The sequence below is a fragment of the Camelina sativa genome, chromosome 8 (assembly GCF_000633955.1).
Source record: "Camelina sativa cultivar DH55 chromosome 8, Cs, whole genome shotgun sequence".
Lineage (NCBI taxonomy): Eukaryota > Viridiplantae > Streptophyta > Magnoliopsida > Brassicales > Brassicaceae > Camelina > Camelina sativa.
In genome coordinates, this window is record NC_025692.1 from 19,780,306 (window position 1) to 19,792,218 (window position 11,913).

General features: G+C 40.1%; 3 protein-coding genes across 3 annotated transcripts; 1 reads left to right on the top strand and 2 right to left on the bottom strand.

Moving 5' to 3' along the window:
- LOC104707572 (putative leucine-rich repeat receptor-like serine/threonine-protein kinase At2g24130) lies at positions 2,282-5,080 on the bottom strand. Its single transcript, XM_010423947.2, has 5 exons — positions 4,827-5,080; positions 4,123-4,373; positions 3,939-4,035; positions 3,354-3,809; positions 2,282-2,937 (listed from the first exon to the last, which is right to left on the bottom strand). Exons 4-5 carry the CDS (start codon positions 3,607-3,609, stop codon positions 2,282-2,284), a joined length of 912 nt encoding a protein of 303 aa, XP_010422249.1. The 5' UTR covers positions 3,610-3,809; positions 3,939-4,035; positions 4,123-4,373; positions 4,827-5,080.
- On the bottom strand, positions 3,966-4,993 carry LOC104709713 (chromatin remodeling protein EBS-like). Its single transcript, XM_010426280.1, has 4 exons — positions 4,936-4,993; positions 4,265-4,373; positions 4,123-4,209; positions 3,966-4,035 (listed from the first exon to the last, which is right to left on the bottom strand). The coding sequence occupies exons 1-4, from the start codon at positions 4,991-4,993 to the stop codon at positions 3,966-3,968; spliced, it is 324 nt and encodes a 107-aa protein (XP_010424582.1).
- LOC104709714 lies at positions 7,202-8,693 on the top strand. The gene is made up of 2 exons (XM_010426281.1): positions 7,202-7,551; positions 8,138-8,693. Exons 1-2 carry the CDS (start codon positions 7,202-7,204, stop codon positions 8,691-8,693), a joined length of 906 nt encoding a protein of 301 aa, XP_010424583.1.

Below are 11,913 nucleotides of genomic sequence, written 5' to 3' on the forward strand. Positions count from 1 at the left end.
GTCTATCATCAAAGTGACCAAACTTCTTTAGAACTTTCTCCACATAATGAGATTGAGTAAGCGAGTAACCATTTGGTTCTCGTTTAATTCTAATCCCAAGAATAATGTTAGCCAATCTCATGTCTTCCATTTCGAAACTTTCACTCAACATCTTCTTTGTGGCATTGATAATGTCTTTACTTGTTCCCATTATCAACATATCATCCACATATAGACATACAATGATCATATCAATTTTGGTTTGCTTAATGTACACACTTGTCACACTCATTTATTGTAAAACCAAACGACCTCATTGTGTTGTCAAACTTCTCATACCACTGCTTTGGTGCTTGCTTAAGTCCATACAAAGACTTCTTAAGCTTACAAACTTTCTTCTCTTGCCCCTTTACTACAAAGCCTTTGGGTTGTTCCATATATATTTCTTCATCTAGTTCACCATTTAGAAATGCTGTTTTAACATCCATTTGATGAATTTCTAGATCATATATGGCTGAAATTGCTATTAGCAATCTGATTGAAGTGATTCTAGTCAGCGGAGAATACGTATCAAAGAAATCAAGACCTTCCTTTTGACGAAATCCTTTCCCCACTAGTCTTGCTTTATATTTCTCAATCGTACCATATGGTCTTAGCTTCTTAGTAAAAATCCATTTATGTCCAATTAGTTTATTACCAGGTGGTAAATCAACCAATTCCCATGTATGATTACCCAAAATGATTCAACTTCACTTTGAATTGCCTCTTTCCAATAAAGTGCTTATGATGATTCAGTAGCCGCCTTATATGTTTGAGGTTCATATTCACTCAAATATGTCATAAAATCTGTACCAAAATCTTTAGCAATTCTTCCTCTTTTACTTCTTCTTGGTTCATTTTCATCTTCTTGAACCTTTGAGGCACTTTCATCATGCTCATGTACCCGTTTAGTACTTGTGTTTATAAAGTCCTTGTATGGAAACACATCCTCAAAGAACTCAGCCTCATTTGATTCAATGATTGTATTTACCTTTACTTCAGCATTATCAGATTTAAAAACTAAAAATCTATAAGCTGCACTGTTTTCTGCAGGACCGATGTAGACACAATCCACCGTCTTTGGCCCAATAGCAGTTTTTTTTTGGTAAAGATACTTGAACCTTTGCAAGACAACCCCACACTTTCTTACTTTTATATGAAAGAGTATTATTCTTCCATAATTCATATGGGGGTTTTCACTCTTTTTATGAGGAATTTTATTCAATATTGAATTTTCTGTAAGAATAGCTTCACCCCATAGATTACGTTGTGCACCTGAATTGTTTAACATGGAATTCATCATCTCTTTTAGTGTTATATTTTTCCTTTCAACCACTCCGTTTTGCATTGGAGTATAAGGAGCTGTAATTTGATGAATAATTCCATGTGTAGAACAAAAATCTGAAAATTTATTTGACTTGTATTCTCCACCACGATTAGACCTAAGAATCTTTATTCTCTTATCTAATTGATTTTCAACCTCAGCTTTATATTTCTTAAAAATATTCAAAGGCTCATCTTTAGTATCAATCAAATAGATATGACAAAACTTACTATAATCATCAATGAAAGAAATATAATAATTCTTTCTTCCACCACTTGGTGTAGAAAGAAAATCACACAAGTCAATATGTATCAAACCAAGTAACACGTTTGATTTTTCCACAGATTTGTAAGAGTGCCTTGAATACTTAGATTCCACACAAACTTCACATTTGCTTCTATTTATTTTATTAATTTCTATTTATTTTATTAAGAATGTGTTTTGGTAACAATCCTAAATTTATCATTCTACGTAAAGAACGATAATTAACATGTCCCATTCTTGCATGCCATAAGTCACTTGAATCAAGCAAGTAAATAGAAGCAGAGCTATTGCCTGCGTTTTTATTAATGATTGGTACAACATTCAGTTTGAAAAGACCATCACAGAGATAGCCCTTTCCGACATACATCCCACCTTTAGTGAGTACAAACTTATCTGATTCAAATACAATCTTAAAACCTTTGTTGCTAACAAGTGAACCAGAAATCAGATTCTTTCGAATCTCAGGAACATGGAGCAATTTGGTAAGTGCAAGTTCATTCCCAGATGTGAGTTTCAAGACCACTTTGCCTTTTCCTTCAATCGTTGTTGTGCTTGTGTTTCCCATATACAGCTTTTCTCCACCCGAACCGTGTTCGTACGTTGTGAACATGCTCACGTTGGAGCACACATGCTTTGTTGCATCAGTGTCAACCCACCAATCATTAGAGTTTGTCATCATGTTTGCTTCGGAAATGACCGCAACGAACTGATCTTCGACGAGGTTTGCATTATTTGCTTCTCCACATGATGTCCCTTCTTTCTTATGGCGACAGACCTTAGCTCTATGCCATGTTTTCCACACACCCAACAAGCACCTTGTGGCTTCTTCTTGAAGTTAGAACCCTTTGGTGGAATGAACGTTCTCTTAACGTTTTTGTTCTTCTTAAAGCCCTTGAATTTGGAACTGTTTCCCTCAACTACATTGGCCTTTGCTTCCATCGACGAGAACTCAGATTTCTCGTTCTTGCGATTTTCTTCTTCGACTCGAAGTTTCAAAATTAACTGCTCAAGACTCCTATCTTCATGAATATGTTTCAGGTGGGTCTTGAAATCTTTCCAAGTTGGAGGCAACTTTTCAATAATGGATGCAACCAGGAAAGTTTCATTCAGCCCCACAATGAGATTCTCGTCTAAGATCAATTCCTGCAGATTCTTGAGCTCTTTGATGTCACCACTCAACATACCGCCAATAACATTCCTGCTTAAGTCAAGATGCCGAAGACTTTTCAAGGAGTACAATGTAGGAGGGATAGAGCCGTGGAAGCTATTCTCACTCATGTCGAGAGAGATCAAGCTGGTCAAGTTCACAAACGCATCTCCAGGAATCTCTCCTTCAAAACCATTCAAGCTTAAGTTAAGATACTTAAGAGTTTTCAAAGAGAACAATCTAAGAGGGATAGAGCTGCCAAAGCCATTAAAACTCATGTCGAGAGAGATCAAGCTTGGCAAGTTCACAAACGCATCTACAGGAATCTCTCCTCTAAAACCACTTTCGCTTACGTTAAGATACTGAAGAGTCTTCAAAGAGAACAATTTAGGAGGGATAGAGCCGTTAAAGAGATTATAACTCATGTCAAGAGAGATCAACCTGGTCAAGTTCACAAACGCATCTCTAGGAATCTCTTATCTATGAAATTATACGAGATATCAAGCGTAACAAGAGAAATTATACGCAGAATCGGTTTCAGAATGCTAAAACTCAGTGAGAATGAATCATAAGAATAGAAAAGAGAGCTCAGATCTAGACCTATTACTTCTCTTGAAGGCGAACGAGCGTTACATCTCACGAGTTGCCACTTGCAGCAATCTGAGTTTGGCCTCCATGTCTTGAAACGTTCCATTAAGTCGATTTCTCCTGTGGAACGGTTCTTGACATTGTGAGTCATCAGCAAGTTCTTGAACTCGAGAAGGGATTTTCCTTGGTCTTGTGGGCAAGAGAAAGATAGTTTTGGTATGAAGAAGAAGATGAAGAGCAAGCAGGAGAGAGGACATTGCTTCAGCATTTTTTTTTTCTCAAAGCTTTTTTGTCGTTTGCCACTTGCAGTATCTTCTTTGTCTTGCTTCGTAATTATGACAAGTCCAAGTTGAATGGTAAAATGACTAAAATCCGAACAAAGCTGACTTGTCGGGTCTTCCACCTCATGTCTGCATTCTCAAATAAACTGTTGAAATTTCCATCATGTTGACTTGAATCCATAGTTGCCTAAAAAACATAACAAAGATATACAAGAATGACATTTGATTATATGCTCTTACCAAACTAACAATGCATAACTGTTCCCAAAAATAATGTATAAAAACTCAAAAACGCATAAAAGGCGAAATTTGCAACCTGTAGAGCCAAGTAAATCCCATAAACTCAAAAACTGCACCCTTCACATTGCACAATCAGATCATTTGGGTTATACGGCATTTCACATTTGCAGTACCTGTAGAGCCAAGTAAATCCCAAAAAGGATAAATAAAAACTCATGAAAACTACAGGAGAGAAAAATGCATGTTTCATTACTACTTACTCAGCAACTCGATCACGGGTAAATGCGCCAGTGGCATCTTTGTATTCGAAACTACAATAATAATCTTCCGCTCCAACATTTTCAAGCCTAGTGTAGTTTTTAAAGGCGTGAACAATGCATTTCCCTTGGAGGACGGTAATACCATCGACAATGCACCTTCACATTGTTCCTAGCATCTGCTTCAATCTTCTTAACACGCGCCACATAAGGAGGCTTACCGCTTACCAGCATCCAATGGACACAATCGCCCACTGCAAAAACCACCGCAACAATCACATTGCCAAAATTAAACTAAATTTATCTGTGTTGCACACAGTATACACAAACTACAGAATAGAAATCGTTCCCTTTTTATTGTATAATGCATACACCTAGTTAGTCACCAATCAAGCCTAGATCACATACAACACAGTAAAAATGTTCCCTTCATAACCACAAAAAAGAAACGAAATCTACCCAAGATCACAACTTCAAAAGTGTGCGTATTCAGCAGTAGTTACCTAACGCAACTTCATTGAATCAAACCTCAAGCAACCAATAGAAAGCTAAGTTTTGCATAAAAGAACAGATTTTTGTCCCCTTTCTTTCAAATTGAAATGAGTGTTTACAGAAATATATAATCGCAGCTCAATAACCCAAAAAGAAGCATTCAAAAGAGTGATTAGTTTTACAGAGAGTTCACATAGAGCTTGATTTGGACTGACCTCTAACAACGATGAAATTTTCCAGCCATGGCGGATCTCTCTCTGCCGTCGAATTGGTAAGCTATGTAAGGAATTGTTTAGCTTTTCTCAGCCACGATGTCCCGCTTACGTCTGGCACCGTTTTGTCTCCATGATGATGAACCTTGGCCGGCTTTTCTATCCGACATCGGTGGTTTCCTCAACACCGTGATACAGGAAAAGAGATAAGAAGAGTAGCACGTGTGGCACGTGAGAAGGAGAGGAGTTGCTGGACACGTGGGAAAATTTTATTGGCTGTTAAGGCTGAGAGAAGAAGAACTTATTACTATTTTTTTTGGCGAGTCAACATATTAAACTTCTGCCAATTTCCCTTAAACTTATGATAGAAAAAAAAAAAAAAAAACATTACCTAGAATAATCTATATATTGGTAAAAATAACTAGAATGACTCTATTATGGATAACAAAACTAGAATAACTCAAATCTTTTGTCAAATAACCTTCTAATCTATTTTTCATTTTTATTTACAAAATTGTCACTATAATTAGCGAAGATTCTAAATTTAACATAGTTTCTTTTAACCTAAATTAATTAGTCATTTAGATCCAGGAACCTTCTCAATTATATATAATTAAAAGAGTCATTTTTGCAAAATACTACCAAAACGTGGTTTTGATTATAAATAAGATAGAATATGCCAAAATGTGGTTTTGATTATAAATAAGATAGAATAGGCCAAAACGTGGTTCACGGCATGGGTAGTAGCCTATAGCTAGCGGCTGTAGGAGAGATCGAGAACTATTGATTAATCGATTGGTTAATTATATAATAATGAATTTACCTTTAGCTAACGACATAGTATTTCTTGTTGATGAAGGCAAAGTTAATTCTTAAAAAAATCCTCTCAAAAGGCAACGTTGTTTCTTACAAGCAAAGGTAACTTTAAATTGCTATTCTACTAGAAAAGGAATTCTAATCAGATTTGTGAGACTTTTATGTTTTTCTTATTAATTTGATTTTAGATTGAGAAAGTGAGAAAGCTCCTACGGACATTGCCAGATAAACTTATTTAAGTTTTTGTTACCGGTTCTGAGGTGTCTGAGATGCATAAAGTGTTAAATTTGGGTTTATCTTGGGCTTCCAACTAAAAACCAAGTGGCAATTAGTAAATTGGCCATAACCTTTTATATATTAGTGATAATCTTTTCAAACTTTAGATGTGGGACTTGGATTGTATCCCCACAATCTCTCCTTCAAACCAAAAACCACATGTGGGATATTAGCACGCCTCCTCGAAATGATAACTCCATCTTGAACCGATCCCACTTGGAAAGATAATAAACCCCTTCTTGGACCCCCATTACTTGGGTTAACAAGAGCCATGTCTGTATCCATAGGTCCACTAGAACTTAAACCTTGGGCTCTGATACCATGTTAAATTTGGGTTTATTTTGGGCTTCCAACTAAAAACCAATTGGCAATTAATGGATTGGCTCTAACCTTTTATATATTAGTGATAATCTTTTCAAACTTTAGATGTGGGACTTGGATTGTATCCCCACATAAAGAATCTTTAAAGTGGAGACTTGGAAGATATATAGATCGATTTGTGTCCATAAACATGGAAGCCTTGTTTTTATTATGAGACAGAGTGTTGAGGTTTATGTTAAGGATACAACATCGACTGTCATCAATACCTCAATATATTCTTTCCTTGTATCAGTAGTTTCTATACTTACTTAACCTAGAGGCTCTCTCTTGAATTCTGTATATATATGATCGTGTAATCACTCATTGAGATATAGAAGAATATACATTCTTTATATGGTATCAGAGCAAATCGATACCCTATTTTTCTCTCTTGCAGCCGCCTCCTCCTTCTCTGTTCTTTGATCTCAGACCTCAGATCTTCTCTCATCTTTTTCACCTCCTTCTCTTCTCTCGTCTTTTTCATTTCTCTTTCTCTTCATGGCTACCATTGCTGAAGTTGTTGATATGACCCAAGGTCTTCTCAACATCAACATCATGAATATCACCAAGCTCACGTCAACAAACTACATGACTTGGAGCCTTCAGGTTCACTCTCTTCTTGACGGGTATGAACTTGCAGGGTATGTTGATGGCTCCTCTGTCCCACCGGATTAGATGCTCACTACCGATCCGCCAACACCAAATCCAGCGTATGCGAAGTGGAAAAGACAAGACAAGCTCATATATAGCAGTCTCCTTGGCACTCTCTCTCCCTCCCTGCAACCGCTGGTCTCTAAGACCAAATCTGCTGCTGAAATGTGGAAACAATCTCCACCACCTATGCCAATCCTAGCTGGGGCCACATCCAGCAGATCCGACTGCAACTCAAGCAAGCCGCCAAGGGAGATAAGACTGTTGACGACTATATGCAGTCCCTCACATCTCGCTTTGATCAATTGGCACTTCTCGGCAAGCCGCTTGCTCTTGAAGAACAACTTGAGTTCATCTTCAAAGGTCTTCCTGAAGATTACAAATCTGTCATTGATCAAGTGGAAGGACGTGAGACCCCACTGTCCATCCTTGAAGTTCATGAAAAGCTTATCAACAAGGAAGCCAAACTCATGGCCATGGCACTTTCACACACCACCTCTGGTCCGACCTCTGCTCATGTTGCCACTACTCGTCCACATACCTCTGGGAAACCATTCTATCGTCCAAACCAAACCTGGAACAACAACAAACAACAATCACGCAAAGACAACCGCATAACAAGAGGGTACCAAGGCAAGTGTCAACTATGCGGAGTGTTTGGACATAGCGCACAACGCTGTTCACGGCTACCTTTCATCCTTGGCAACCACGGGCCAATCTCGCTCTTGGACACCAACAGACAACCACTCCGAGGTTACTTGACAGTGGAGCCACCCACCACGACATGACTAGCGACCTTGGCAACTTGGCACTTCATCAACCATACAATGGCAACGATTTTGTTCTCACTGGTAATGGTTCAGGTCTTAAAATTATTCACACTGGTTCCATATCTCTATCCTCTACTTCTAAACCTTTATCCCTAACCAATGTTCTTTGTGTGCCTCACGTTCACAAAAACCTTATTTCTGTCTATCGTCTTTGTAACTCTAATCAGGTCTCGGTTGAATTTTTCCCTGCTTACTTTCAGGTGAAGGATCTGATGTCGGGGGTCCCATTACTCCAAGGGAGAACTAAAGGGGAGCTTTACGAGTGGCCGGTTTCTTCTTCCATCATCCAATCCTTCTTTGCCTCACCATCATCATCAAAACCATCCTTAAGAGACTGGCACTCTCGCTTAGGCCACCCATCACATTCTATTCTTCAAACAGTTNCAAGCAAGCCGCCAAGGGAGATAAGACTGTTGACGACTATATGCAGTCCCTCACATCTCGCTTTGATCAATTGGCACTTCTCGGCAAGCCGCTTGCTCTTGAAGAACAACTTGAGTTCATCTTCAAAGGTCTTCCTGAAGATTACAAATCTGTCATTGATCAAGTGGAAGGACGTGAGACCCCACTGTCCATCCTTGAAGTTCATGAAAAGCTTATCAACAAGGAAGCCAAACTCATGGCCATGGCACTTTCACACACCACCTCTGGTCCGACCTCTGCTCATGTTGCCACTACTCGTCCACATACCTCTGGGAAACCATTCTATCGTCCAAACCAAACCTGGAACAACAACAAACAACAATCACGCAAAGACAACCGCATAACAAGAGGGTACCAAGGCAAGTGTCAACTATGCGGAGTGTTTGGACATAGCGCACAACGCTGTTCACGGCTACCTTTCATCCTTGGCAACCACGGGCCAATCTCGCTCTTGGACACCAACAGACAACCACTCCGAGGTTACTTGACAGTGGAGCCACCCACCACGACATGACTAGCGACCTTGGCAACTTGGCACTTCATCAACCATACAATGGCAACGATTTTGTTCTCACTGGTAATGGTTCAGGTCTTAAAATTATTCACACTGGTTCCATATCTCTATCCTCTACTTCTAAACCTTTATCCCTAACCAATGTTCTTTGTGTGCCTCACGTTCACAAAAACCTTATTTCTGTCTATCGTCTTTGTAACTCTAATCAGGTCTCGGTTGAATTTTTCCCTGCTTACTTTCAGGTGAAGGATCTGATGTCGGGGGTCCCATTACTCCAAGGGAGAACTAAAGGGGAGCTTTACGAGTGGCCGGTTTCTTCTTCCATCATCCAATCCTTCTTTGCCTCACCATCATCATCAAAACCATCCTTAAGAGACTGGCACTCTCGCTTAGGCCACCCATCACATTCTATTCTTCAAACAGTTGTTTCCAATTTCTCTCTTCCTTATTTACAATCAGATTCACAGACTATGTTGTGCACTGATTGTGCTATCAATAAAAGCCACAAGCTACCTTTCTCTCAAACCTCTATTGTTTCCTCTCATCCACTAAACATTATCTTTTCTGATGTCTGGACCTACCTTTCTCTTAAACCTCTATTGTTTCCGACCTCTGCTCATGTTGCCACTACTCGTCCACATACCTTTGGAAAACCATTCTATCGTCCAAACCAAATCTGGAACAACAACAAACAACAATCACGCAAAGACAACTGCATAACAAGAGGGTACCAAGGCAAGTGTCAACTATGCGGAGTGTTTGGACATAGCGCACAACGCTGTTCACGGCTACAACAATCTAATCAATATGGGTATCCAAACGGTTTGCTACCATCTCCCTTTCGTCCTTGGAAACCACGGGCCAATCTCGCTCTTGGACACCAACAGACAACCACTCCGAGGTTACTGGTCAGTGGAGCCACCCACCACCACATGACTAGCGACCTTGGCAACTTGGCACTTCATCAACCATACAATGGCAACGATTCTGTTCTCATTGGTGATGGTTCAGGTCTTAAAATTACTCACACTGGTTCCCTATCTCTATCCTCTACTTCTAAAGCTTTATCCCTAACCAATGTTCTTTGTGTGCCTAACATTCACAAAAACCTTGTTTCTGTCTACCGTCTTTGTAACTCTAATCATGTCTCGGTTGAATTTTTCCCTGCTTACTTTCAGGTGAAGGATCTGATGTCGGGGGTCCCATTACTCCAATGGAGAACTAAAGGGGAGCTTTACGAGTGGCCGGTTTCTTCTTCCATCATCCAATCCTTCTTTGCCTCACCATCATCATCAAAACCATCCTTAAGAGACTGGCACTCTCGCTTAGGCCACCCATCACATTCTATTCTTCAAACAGTTATTTCCAATTTCTCTCTTCTTTATTTACAATCAGATTCACAGACTATGTTGTGCACTGATTGTGCTATCAATAAAAGCCACAAGCTACCTTTCTCTCAAACCTCTATTGTTTCCACTCATCCACTAAACATTATCTTTTCTGATGTCTGGACCTACCTTTCTCTTAAACCTCTATTGTTTCCGACCTCTGCTCATGTTGCCAATACTCGTCCACATACCTCTGGGAAACCATTCTATCGTCCAAACCAAACCTGGAACAACAACAAACAACAATCACGCAAAGACAACCGCATAACAAGAGAGTACCAAGGCAAGTGTCAACTATGCGGAGTGTTTGGACATAGCGCACAACGCTGTTCACCGCTACAACAATCCAATCAATATGGGTCTCCAAACGGTTTGCTACCATCTCCCTTTCGTCCTTGGCAACCACGGGCCAATCTCGCTCTTGGACACCAACAGACAACCACTCCGAGGTTACTGGACAGTGGAGCCACCCACCACCACATGACTAGCGACCTTGGCAACTTGGTACTTCATCAACCATACAATGGCAACGATTCTGTTCTCATTGGTGATGGTTCAGGTCTTAAAATTACTCACACTGGTTCCCTATCCCTATCCTCTACTTCTAAACCTTTATCCCTAACCAATGTTCTTTGTGTGCCTCACATTCACAAAAACTTTATTTCTGTCTATCGTCTTTGTAACTCTAATCAGGTCTCGGTTGAATTTTTCCCTGCTTACTTTCAGGTGAAGGATCTGATGTTGGGGGTCCCATTACTCCAAGGGAGAACTAAAGGGGAGCTTTACGAGTGGCCGGTTTCTTCTTCCATCATCCAATCCTTCTTTGCCTCACCATCATCATCAAAACCATCCTTAAGAGACTGGCACTCTCGCTTAGGCCACCCATCACATTCTATTCTTCAAACAGTTATCTTCCTTATTTACAATCAGATTCACAGACTATGTTGTGCATTGATTGTGCTATCAATAAAAGCCACAAGCTACCTTTCTCTCAAACCTCTATTGTTTCCACTCATCCACTAAACATTATCTTTTCTGATGTCTGGACCTACCTTTCTCTTAAACCTCTATTGTTTCCGACCTCTGCTCATGTTGCCAATACTCGTCCACATACCTCTGGGAAACCATTCTATCGTCCAAACCAAACCTGGAACAACAACAAACAACAATCACGCAAAGACAACCGCATAACAAGAGAGTACCAAGGCAAGTGTCAACTATGCGGAGTGTTTGGACATAGCGCACAACGCTGTTCACCGCTACAACAATCCAATCAATATGGGTCTCCAAACGGTTTGCTACCATCTCCCTTTCGTCCTTGGCAACCACGGGCCAATCTCGCTCTTGGACACCAACAGACAACCACTCCGAGGTTACTGGACAGTGGAGCCACCCACCACCACATGACTAGCGACCTTGGCAACTTGGTACTTCATCAACCATACAATGGCAACGATTCTGTTCTCATTGGTGATGGTTCAGGTCTTAAAATTACTCACACTGGTTCCCTATCCCTATCCTCTACTTCTAAACCTTTATCCCTAACCAATGTTCTTTGTGTGCCTCACATTCACAAAAACTTTATTTCTGTCTATCGTCTTTGTAACTCTAATCAGGTCTCGGTTGAATTTTTCCCTGCTTACTTTCAGGTGAAGGATCTGATGTTGGGGGTCCCATTACTCCAAGGGAGAACTAAAGGGGAGCTTTACGAGTGGCCGGTTTCTTCTTCCATCATCCAATCCTTCTTTGCCTCACCATCATCATCAAAACCATCCTTAAGAGACTGGCACTCTCGCTTAGGCCACCCATCACATTCTATTCTTCAAACAGTT